This window comes from Littorina saxatilis, linkage group LG2 (assembly GCF_037325665.1).
Source record: "Littorina saxatilis isolate snail1 linkage group LG2, US_GU_Lsax_2.0, whole genome shotgun sequence".
Classification (NCBI taxonomy): Eukaryota; Metazoa; Mollusca; class Gastropoda; order Littorinimorpha; family Littorinidae; genus Littorina; species Littorina saxatilis.
Genome location: NC_090246.1, coordinates 31,151,406 through 31,163,813, shown reverse-complemented (window position 1 = coordinate 31,163,813; position 12,408 = coordinate 31,151,406). Strand labels below are relative to the sequence as shown.

The following is a 12,408-nucleotide window of genomic DNA, read 5'->3' as shown; positions in this document are numbered from 1 at the left end:
TGACTACCACACAATGTCCAGAGAGCAGCAAGTCAACCTCATCAGGCTGCGTACTGGCCACAACAGGCTCAATGCTCACATGAACCGAAAGTTCAAGCTGGCGCCATCACCAACCTGTGCCTGCGGTCAAGAGGACCAAACAGCGGAACACATCTTACAGCGATGTCCCTTACTAGATGAGGAACGAAAAGAAGTGTGGCCGTCACCAACTCCCTTGCAGACCAAACTATACGGCAGTCGACAGGAGTTGGAGAAAACGACAACATTTATCACCAGTGCTGGACTGATTGTGTAACCTCTGCGAACGCCAAGAAGAAGAAGAAGAAGAAGAAGAAGAAGAACTGCTCCGCCTTGGTACCTGATAGACACCCACAACATTGAGGAGAAGCACATCGACATCGCCCACAGCCTTGTCCTTGTCCTCAGTGGCAGGAATAATGTTCCTGCCGGTGTCTTTTCTTAGGTGAATTTTGTAAATTTAGTGTAGATCTATTTTTACTGTTAATTTTTACATTTAGTCAAGTTTGGTGTGGTGTGGTGTGGTGGTGGTGTGTTGTGTGGTGTGGTTGTGTTGTGTGGTGTGGTGTGGTGGTGGTCTGTTGTGCTGTGTTGTTTCTACAAGTATATTAGCAACAAAGGTAGGTATAACAGAAAAACATCTAATCTTTGGTCATATAAAAACGAGATTTTTTAGACCTAAAATATTCTCAGGCCAGCTTCATGGGTGCGGTGCCCATATCCTCCTACTCACTACCAACACCGTCCTCGGCTCTGAATAGGGTCAGGTACCCATTTCAAGCTGGGTGGACAGGAGAACACTCAGAAAAATGGGATTTTCAAGCTATGCAAATGTCTTTTCCGAAGAGCGCATGTCTTCATGCATATACTGTACATGTAAACGTAACCCAGTTATCCTCCAACAAAATAATATCACACTATCACGATAAAGAAGAATGAATAATGCCCATCAATCAATCATCATTTATTCGGTCATTCATTTAACACAGTCACATAAAATATCAAAAAAAGTGAATACATTTACCTTTGACAAAACGGGTGGAGTTTAAAATCCTTTGTGCATGATTTCCCCAAGAGAAATATAAATAACACCGAAAATGCAAAAGAGGAAATTCTTATCTGTAAGACAGAGGTGTTGTTCCCAATAGTCAACAGTGTATCAGTCACAAAGATTTCCTCTCTACTGTATACTCTTTGATTTCTTTAAGAAATCATTGTGTGTGATTTATTAAAAGGAAGACACTCTTGTGTTCTTTGAGCACTCTAAAATGTAATATTCTATGATAAATGTACACAACATATATTAGCCACTGTCATATCATACAATTATATACTACAATAATACAGTATTACAGGCAAATCCAGCTAACTCACAAACGGTTAAGTCAAAAATTCGCTTAGCACACAAAGAAATTCTGGTCCGGAATTATCCCTCTTTATCTATGTGTACAAAGTACCCTGAGCTCGAAATGGGATTTCTCTTACGTAAGTCGAAAGACGGATAGCACACAACAGAAAGTCAGTCCCAAAGACAAAGTTTACTCTATATTTACTACAGCAACTCGAAACACGAAACTTGGCGTCTCACACTAGCGCATTGTGTAACATTATTCCCTTCTTCTCTACACGGACGCCACACCGACTGGTCAGTCGGCACGCAATAAAGTATGAACTGAAGTTAGGAGGGGGCGAGGAGTAAGGAGGGGGCGAGGAGTAAGGAGAATATTATCCAACTCCAAGAAAACATTCTGAAAAAGGTGGGGAAGTGGTGACAAGGCAGTGAACGCACTCACCATGCACTGACATCATACGAAAGCAGCCACACAAACACAGCACAGAGGCAGAGGCAGGTGTGCAGATGCTTTGTGAGAATAAGCGTTGAAAACCAGTTTGAATAAAAAAAAACCAGCAGATAGAGCCGCATGTCATAATCATTCTTCTTGTCTGGCTTTATTGACTGCATGCCGATCTTGTGGCAGTGACTTTTCACTCTTCAGTCGGACTGTACACAAACCGCTCTCACTCTCCCTCACTGACTACCCTAAGCCCTGCAACTGATCTTTGGAAATTGTTTGGAAGAGTACACCTCTCTATTTCTCTCCAATGCTCTTCCTGCTGACTTCAGTGACACCGGACACCCCACTGAGTTTAGCCAGCTACCCCCCCCCCCCCCCCCCTCTCTCTCTCTCTCTCCCCAGCCATGTACTGTTTGGTGCTGTGGCCAGAGAGGTGTCACCGGCTAATTGAGGCCAGCTGCACTGTTCACTCAGAGCAAAACTAGTTGACTGTGTCTAACTTTTGACAAAGCAACACAACTGAAGGGTTCACAGATTAGGTAACCGACTCACTGGTCAAGGCTGCAGGGAAACAAGAGTATCTTGTCAATGAAAGAGGTTACACACAGATACGCGATGCTGAGAACGGTGGCCGATTTTTCACTCTCTTTCTCGGAGGGCCTTCATCATTGCAGGGACTGCTGTAAAGAAATGCTTGCTCAGAAACTAACTCTTTTTGCATTGAAACATGCACCAGAACTGGTGGACACCATCGACAATGTCAAACATGAAATCGAAGCAGTTTGCTTGAGGAAACGGTCGTCAGCAACTCAAACTTCTCTGTTTTCTTTTTTTAAGAAAATCTGAGGTGACTTTCTTTGTGGCCCCGCCCCCTCCCTCTGTAAGGACCCCCCTCCATAAGGACCGATTTTTGTCAACATTTTCAAGGTCGCTAGAGAGGGGTTCCACTGTACTATGACCAAGTCGAAATTTCGGATAGGACACAATAACAATTCGGTCCCTTCAATTTCGTCTTATCCGGATTTGCCTGTAATATTACCAACACGAAATCAAGACTGCCTGAATGACTACCTTCAACCATGTATGGCTTAGAGGAAGATCGACGTGCATTTGAAAACATGCAGGAGCCAACTTCAGAAAGCTGCAAATTTAAGCCTTATTTACTATAATAATAAATAAAAAACACAGGAATTGCATCTTGGTCAGTAAATGCAGTCAGAGAGTGCCCGTACATTATTTCTAGGCACTGTAGACGCTAATTTTAGTAGAGGAGACTAAAATAGTACTGATACTGGGCTTAAACTATAATTGACCGAAAAGACATGCTTCTTTCAGAGAAAGATCACTTCAAGACTGTGAATGTTTTCATCAACCACAGCACAAGGGACCCTGTCAATGGAGAGACACATCTCTTCTCGACGCCATGTCAGGGACAACCTCCAATAAGCTTAAAGCCAAATGTACTCGATGACTATACACGCTAATTGCTTTACCAACAGCTGGAGACATGCTAAATTAAGTTCCCTGCAAAATATTGTGGTCTAGGACCCCTTCAATGTTGAGATATGTTAATTTTCATTTTGATCTGGATCGTCCTATTTATAGATTTGGCAACACATGCGCTGTTGACGCAAGGGAGAGAACTCCGTGTCGTTGTTGACATCCTCACTTTTTCAGAGGCTAGAACAAGCTGAAATGCACGTATATGGTCCGCGCATGACGACATATCGTCATTATATGGTCTTATGGTGCGTTTGACATCGATTGTGGGCAAACTATACTTTGTAAACACGGGAGTAAGTTAGTAAGCCTTTAAGCTGCCCGTCAGTGTCTTGTTTCACTTTACTAATGACATGGTCGTCACCTCAGAGACGCGGGAAGACCCTATAGCAGCTCTCAGTTGAATTTTCTCACAAATTTGAGTTGATTGGAAAAGCTGAGAAATGTCATCATTGTTTCAGTGTTGTTCACTGACCGTTGAGTATTTTCTCTCATCCACAAAGTATGTCATCACCACCGGCTGTTCACTACTACGGTGAAACCCCCCTTTTAAGACCTTCAAAAATGTATGAAAATCAGGTCTTAACAAGAAGGGCAAAGCCCATACGACTCACATGCTTGACCTTGACCTTTACATGACCTTGACCTTCAGCTAAACCTAGCAATGACATCATACACTAAGAACTGCTTTACACATTTTTCCTACCAAAATACATGTGACCTTGACCCAAGGTCAAGCAACACAAAGCTGTTAATTCAAGACATAGGAAGTACAATGGTGCTTATTGGCTCTTTCTACCATGAGATATGGTCACTTTTAGTGGTTCACTACCTTATTTTGGTCACATTTCATAAGGGTCAAAGTGACCTTGACCTTGATCATATGTGACCAAATGTGTCTCATGATGAAAGCATAACATGTGCCCCACATAATTTTTAAGTTTGAAACAGTTATCTTCCATAGTTCAGGGTCAAGGTCACTTCAAAATATGTATACAATCCAACTTTGAAGAGCTCCTGTGACCTTGACCTTGAAGCAAGGTAAACCAAACTGGTATCAAAAGATGGGGCTTACTTTGCCCTATATATCATATATAGGTGAGGTATTAAATCTCAAAAACTTCAGAGAAAATGGGAAAAATGGGAAAAATAGCTGTTTTTTAGACAACATTTATGGCCCCTGCGACCTTGACCTTGAAGCAAGGTCAAAATGCTATGTATGTTTTTTGGGGCCTTGTCATCATACACCATCTTGCCAAATTTGGTACTGATAGACTGAATAGTGTCCAAGAAATATCCAACGTTAAAGTTTTCCGGACGGCCGGATGGCCGGACGGACGGACGGACGACTCGGGTGAGTACATAGACTCACTTTTGCTTCGCATGTGAGTCAAAAAGGAGGGAGTCTTAAAATGGGGGTACATTTACAGAGGTTATGAACAGAAAGTCTGAGAAAACAGGGTCTTAAAAAAGGAGGGAGTCTTAAAATGGGGGTCATTTTACAGAGGTTATGAACAGAAAGTCTGAGAAAATCAGGTCTTAAAAAAGGAGGGAGTCTTAAACTGGGGGTCTTAAAAGGGGGGTTCCACTGTATTCATACTTGTTGTGCTCTTTCTCGTCTCCATCATATATATATCTGAAACTCTGTCAAATATTTCACATTACCCTTTGAAGACTTATGCATGTATTTACACATTATTTTCCTTATAAAAATAACTGCAATACTGATACAACAGGCAGCTTTGTACTGTCTCAGGCAGAATATAGCATGCTTTGGAAGAGGTACAAAAACAGCAAACATATTTACAACTAATTGAAAATATCAAGGGTTTCTTCACAGGAAAATAAAAATGAAACATTGACAAGTAAGTGCATATGAATATCAGTGATAAAATGCTAAGCACATTAGAGGAGTTAATTGTTCTGATAAAAAGTAAGAGGTTTCAATTTTTTAAAGCAATACAGAATGAAGGAAATGACACCAAAACAACAATTTGTACATGAGTTTCTTAAACATTGCACACAAATAAAAGCACTACATTCAGACCCATAATGCACACACGCAAGTTTGCGCACACACACACACACACACACACACACACACACACACACACACACACACACACACACACACACACACCCTTCCCCCCAGGACAAAAAAAACAAACACTTCTTTTGAAAAAGCAACAGAAGAAAATCAGGTCATTTAGAATCAGAAAATGCACCTGTCACGAGGACAGACCCTGCTGATCAAATCCATACAGTGACTCTTTGGATTTCACAAAGACGCTTGTGATTTTGTTCTTCAGGGCTTGATCGACCAGTCTGTTCTTGCCTGAACACTTGTTATTAACACTTGACACACATTCTTGGTTAAACAGTGGTACCAGTGTCAAAGGGACATCATTGGGACCAGCCAAAAGTTTTCCTGCATTGCACGACAGTTGCGTTTAAGTCCAGTAAGTTCATCAACAAAGAGACTTCCAAAGCTGTCCTTTATTGAGGTCCATTGTAGGTACTACTGTACTCTCAATCTTATTGCACCTGAAAGAGACAAGAAACCCCCCTCCCCCCAACACATACACACACAAATCATTCATAATATCAAGACAATCCTCGTCCCACTGAATGATTATCAAAGTTTTCCCTCTTCTTTCAGTTTGTGACGTTGATCACTCCCACAGGGCAATATCTGGAGTATGCCCAATCAACACCTGACAAGCTCCTCTCAGTAGTATTCCCAGTCATGAGCCGCCCAGGACAGCAGGAACGTGTGGTGAGCGTAGCCGTCCGCCGTTCCCGTCTGAGTTCTTCCCCTTCCTTCCGCGTTACCTCCCTTCTTGGCCAAGCCTTTCCCATCCTGGTTCATCAGATCCTCGTAGCCTCTGCCAACAGACACCACTCCTTGCGACGACCTCTGACCCCCTTCCACCTCCTCGTGTTGGCTTTGCTGCTTGCCAAGCACGGGCAGAATGCATTTGACGAAGAACTCGCGGGGAGAGTGTGCAGGGAAGATGCAGAGAGGTCGCATGGTGAGGGCGTCGGCCACAATGATGCGCCCCTTGGTGTTGCCGATGTAGAGGTAGTTGTTGACTACGTTCAGTGCCGTCACCTGAGCAGCTGTGGGAAAGAGAAAGCGAGTAAGTTAAGAATAAGAATCTGAAACAGATAGAGTGCCAACGTTCAAAACTCAAGAATAAAAAAACAAGAAAGGTAAGCTCATGAATCTTTAATAGACAAAACAAAACAAAATGAATGTTTCGTTTTGTTTTGTATTAAATGTTCCATAAACTTACCTTTCTTGGTTTTTCATGATTAAAAGTAAGAGTAACTCATGATGGGTATTTTGTTATCCTTTTTACATTTAGTCAAGTTTTGACTAAATGTTTTAACATAGAGGGGGGAATCGAGACGAGGGTCGTGGTGTATGTGTGTCTGTCTGTCTGTCTGTGTGTGTGTGTAGAGCGATTCAGACTAAACTACTGGACCGATCTTTATGAAATTTGACATGAGAGTTCCTGGGTATGATATCCTCAGACGTTTTTTTCATTTTTTTGATAAATGTCTTTGATGACGTCATATCCGGCTTTTCGTGAAAGTTGAGGCGGCACTGTCACGCTCTCATTTTTCAACCAAATTGGTTGAAATTTTGGTCAAGTAATCTCCGACGAAGCCCGGACTTCGGTATTGCATTTCAGCTTGGTGGCTTAAAAATTAATTAATGACTTTGGTCATTAAAAATCTGAAAATTGTAAAAAAATTATTTTTTTTATAAAACGATCCAAATTTACGTTCATCTTATTCTCCATCATTTTCTGATTCCAAAAACATATAAATATGTTATATTTGGATTAAAAACAAGCTCTGAAAATTAAAAATATAAAAATTATGATCAAAATTAAATTTTCGAAATCAATTTAAAAACACTTTCATCTTATTCCTTGTCGGTTCCTGATTCCAAAAACATATAGATATGATATGTTTGGATTGAAAACACGCTCAGAAACTTAAAACGAAGAGAGGTACAGAAAAGCGTGCTATCCTTCTCAGCGCAACTGCTACCCCGCTCTTCTTGTCAATTTCACTGCCTTTGCCATGAGCGGTGGACTGACGATGCTACGAGTATACGGTCTTGCTGCGTTGCATTGCGTTCAGTTTCATTCTGTGAGTTCGACAGCTACTTGACTAAATGTTGTATTTTCGCCTTACGCGACTTGTTTATCCTTTATCTTTTCCTAAATATTCTGGTGATCAATTTTGTACAATGACCTTAGTATTGACTCTGCTTCTTCTCTGCTCACATAAATCTAAAATGGCACTTGTAGAGGCAAATCCCCAAAAATGAAAACACACACACACACACACACACACACACACACACACACACATACCTATTTCTTGGATTTTGCTACCTAAGAAAAGGGGCATTACCACCCACCTAAGATTATTAATCAAAACAGTTTTTTGGAGAAATGCTCTGTTTTCTACAGTCATATGGGCGACAAAAACCCAGACTCATCAAATTTTAGTGAACTCACTCGACAGCACTACTATTCCAAATTTGGTTACCTAAAATTCAAACTTTAATCAATCGATTTGGCCAATTAACAAAAAGAAAAGATAAGCAAATGGGTCGCAAAATGTTTGTCAGAAGTCAGGAATATTGCCAATTTAAAGATTTGGTTTCATTACCACGGAATTTTGGTGGTAATTAAAAACCTTCTCTCCGGGTATACAGTCGTATTCTGGCCTTGCACTTAAAAAAAGCAAGAATGAAATTCGTTAGAAAAATTGTTGTAACTACTCTTCGGTAAAACATTGATGAAAGCTTCTTTGTCAAAACATTCTTTAGAACCTTTTCTAAGATTCCCAAAAAAGATTTCTGCCAAAACACGTAAAAAGTGCATTTTTGAAGATATTTTTCTTTGTCTCTAAAATCGGTGGTAGTAAGTCTGGACGGTTGCCTAAGAAATACTGAAACAACTTTTTTATGTTTCATTTTCACCCAACCATTATGCCTTGGACGTTTAGAGATAACTATGATGAAGCGATCTCCATTGACTTTTTTTGTGATGGGAATCAATTTGTTCCTGTAATACCACTGGTCGTTTTCATACGCAACCAAATCCAACCAACTTTACTACCACGAGTTCATGTTTTACAAAAACACGTTGAATAGCCACCAACTTCCACCCATGTTGTTTTTACTCTTATTCTAGTCTATTTTAGATTAAATATCAATCATCTTTTTTGATGATGTGCGTTTGGTTTTTTTACTGTGAAAATATTTTACGTCTCTAGGTAGCCGTTGTCATGGATTAGGGTTAGGGTTAGGGTTAGGGTTAGGGTTAGGGTTAGGGTGATTTTTTTTTCTTCAAACGTCATGTTTACGCAATGCACTTATCTATTACAATACCGGGCAGTAAAACTGCTCGTCGACAGTTGAGCAATATTTATGTCAGTTTTTTTCTGGTTTTTTTTCGTCTGTAGTCTTTGACCTCATACCAACTGCACACAATATCCATAGAGTACGGTTTTACCGACAGTTGCAATGTTAAACATAGACGTGAATGGCCCGGAAAATATTTAATTATGATTTTAGAAACAAATTTGTAAAAACGGGTTTTTTGAAAGTAAAAAAGTAAAAAGCTGTAATTCAGCACAAATGAAACCATTAAGCTATTGTCGTCCTCCGCTGTGACCCGAAGACCAAGTCGGTTAGAAGTTACAATTTGTTCGGTCATTAAACCTTGTCTGCCGATTTGATATATCTTGGGGCTTGACAGAGACTGACTTGTCTTGTGCAAAATGATGACTGTGACGGTTTCAGTTCTGCCCGGTATCATGTTGGAAAATATTTCTTCCCATGCACTCGTATAATTTCCAGTTAATCTGCAATTGTGCGAACAATTTGGTAGCAGGCACCTTTGAACTCTTCACTTGAACAAATTTATTGGTAAATATTTAAACTTTTTTTTTTAAATAATGAATTTGATGCTTTGAAATCATATTTAGCGGTTCATTGTCAGTTTACAAAACATATCATATGACATTGAAATGAACTGATTAATTTTGACAACAAAAACGAAAAACACCACAATAACAACCATTAAAAACAAACAAACAAACAAACAAACGAAGCACACACACACACACACAAACAGTGACTAATGACACTGACACACACCTACTGGCACTGACACTGAGTGCCATACCACAGTAAGACTCAGTACTAGCTCTAGACGAAACTTATTTTTTTAAACACATGTCATAGCACACTGTTTGACGATCAAAAGCATTTTTACTTATGAGTTTCTGTAGTTTAGTCTTGTGGGGTGTTTCCGTATTTATTTTGTTCATTTTTCAATCAATCAATCAATCAATATGAGGCTTATATCGCGCGTATTCCGTGGGTACAGTTCTAAGCGCAGGGATTTATGTTTTTATTTTTTTTAATTAATTTTTTTTATGCAATTTATATCGCGCACATATTCAAGGCGCATGGATTTATTTATGCCGTGTGAGATGGAATTTTTTTACACAATACATCACGCATTCACATCGGCCAGCAGATCGCAGCCATTTCGGCGCATATCCTACTTTTCACGGCCTATTATTCCAAGTCACACGGGTATTTTGGTGGACATTTTTATCTATGCCTATACAATTTTGCCAGGAAAGACCCTTTTGTCAATCGTGGGATCTTTAACGTGCACACCCTAATGTAGTGTACACGAAGGGACCTCGGTTTTTCGTCTCATCCGAAAGACTAACACTTGAACAGGAGAAAATTGCTAACGCCCTGACCCAGAGTCGAACTCGCAACCTCTCGCTTCCGCGCAAGTGCGTTACCACTCGGCCACCCAGTCCCTTGTCTTTATATAAAAAAAAAATAGAGGATCTGTCAGTGTCATTGGTCCTTACATCGAACGTTTGGTTTGGGGGCTTGATAGGTCTACTCAATTTCTGGTAAAGTTTTGAAAATAAATTCAGCAGGAGCTTTTACTTTACACTTTCTGTTCTCAATAGAAAAAAAACCGCACTAAAACATTAGTAACATTTCCACAAGTGCAAGTAACATTTCCACAAATGCGAGTAACAATCCACAATATTCTTTAGGTTACATTCCATTGTGGGTAACAATCCACAAATAAGGTAGCAATCCAGATCTGGAGTGAAGGAACCATCCACTGTGATAGGACACAATCCACCAGTTAAGTTGCCATCCACATGTGGATGGCCACCTAAATAGGCCTTAGGTCGCCAATCGTGTGGAAAGCAGAATGCACACACACACACACACACACACACACACACACACACACACACACACACACACACACACACACACACACACATTCTCTCTCTCTCAAACACAAGAGTGCAGCCTTACTTTCTACGTGTTGTGGAGAACCCATAGACAGAGTATCTGCTGTGGAGTAGATGGCAGAACAGTCCAGCCTCTCCATCACACAGTGTTTTTCCGTGTCCCAGCAGTACACCACTGTGCCTGCTTGCATCAAACAGTAATAATAATAACAATACATGTAAATAATAATGAGGTTATTTCTGTGGTGTAAAATCCCACCAAAGAGCCCCCCCCCCCCCCCCCCCCCCCCCCCCCCCGAAAAGGTCTCTCCAGTTACAAAATATGTAAATGATATGATTATTCATGCCAAAATGATTGTATGCTTGGTAAATACTGGTATGACGATAAAATGAACAGTGATTGGGAGAGATATGGAGCGGTGCAATAACAATGATTCAGTTGTTTGTATCAGGTAATTTCTGATTACAATTTATCAAAACAAAGAATTTCAATTGGGGTGTACTGAAGGAAGATTACAAAACTCTTCTGCAGTACTTTGCATCAGCTTAGTGGTACTATTTTAGTGTTGTCTTTCAGGGACTACAGTGCCATCAATATTTATCAACGACCCCCCTCAACAACAAAAACTTCAATGTTTTTACCACACAAATTGAATATTCGGTTCATGCAGGGGTTTTTCTTCTTGTATCTAAGGTAACACTGTACCCTACACACAAAAAACACATTGCCTTCGCCAACGTTGTGCCACATCATGGTCAAACACAAAACCAATAAACACAGTGGAAAAACTCTTCACAAATAACCAAACTCATACCTGGAAAGTTGTAGGACCAGACATGGGGAGTGGACTGCGGGGCTCTCTCTGACGGATGGGGGGTGAGGAGGAAAATACAGCAGGTGGAAGGGAGGAGCTTGTCAATGGTGTGATACAGGCAGTCGGTGGATTTCCGTGTGGCGACGTCCCACACCAGAATGGTGCCGGAGCCTTGGCCCAGCCATAGCTCACACCTGTCGAGAGGAGGAGATTTGTGTGAAGTTACGGGGATTTTTAGATAGCTTCCTTCTTGCTTGCTTGTTTGTGTGCTTTTTTAAGTCCAGAAAGCTTGAACTTGGACCGTTTTTCTGTGTTGTTAGGAGACAGTGTTTCTACTGAACACACACACACATGCATACATTCACACACACACACACACACACAGACACACACAAGCATACACATCCCCGTCGACAAAACATCATAGTCAAGGGCAAAATTACCTCCCCTGCATCACTGAGCAACCCTGACCAGCCACATAGTTTGCCAGGGAGATACCACACAAACTTTTGACCCTCCAACTAACAAAGCACATCTGACACATATTCGCCTACAAGAAAGAGTGGCCATCTAAAATAAGTAGACAGGGATTCAAAGTAAGCTTTCATAGCAGGCAGAATAATCTTTTTTCTTTTGGGCACTCCGAATACTTCACTGAAGGCTTGGAACAGCTCTGAACAGGGTCCCCACTGGTTTTTAGAAACAAAATTCCATGACTTTTCCATGACTTTCCATGAGCCTCAATAACATTTTCCATGACTAGATCCACAGATCGCCATTTCCGAACACGCAAACTTTTTACGTCTTGTCACTGCCAGTTTTGACACTGGCTTGCTTGGCACTGAATTTGAGTCAGTTTCTACGCAGTGTCTCTTCGACAAGCAAGTCAAGCATTTGCTACGCAGTCAGATTATCGGTAATGTTTGCTGGTCCTGTCATTTCACTAAACT

The 12,408-nt window shown here is 40.8% G+C and overlaps 1 protein-coding gene and 1 long non-coding RNA gene across 3 annotated transcripts in view; one reads left to right on the top strand and one right to left on the bottom strand.

Annotated features, from left to right (window-relative positions):
* Positions 1-12,408, top strand: part of LOC138958758 (uncharacterized) — a 381,866-nt gene that overhangs the window by 187,052 nt on the left and 182,406 nt on the right. The window lies entirely within an intron of this gene.
* The window catches only part of LOC138958743 (leucine-rich repeat serine/threonine-protein kinase 1-like), a 57,986-nt gene continuing 46,545 nt past the window's right edge, over positions 968-12,408 (bottom strand). The window contains exons 36-38 of one of the 2 annotated variants that reach the window (XM_070330018.1): positions 11,459-11,652; positions 10,708-10,827; positions 968-6,434 (exon numbers count right to left, since the gene is read on the bottom strand). In XM_070330018.1, coding sequence (XP_070186119.1) covers positions 6,043-6,434; positions 10,708-10,827; positions 11,459-11,652 — 706 coding nt within the window. In that variant the 3' untranslated portion in view covers positions 968-6,042. The remainder of the gene's footprint in view (positions 6,435-10,707; positions 10,828-11,458; positions 11,653-12,408) is intronic. The other variant, XM_070330019.1, reaches the window with a different exon arrangement.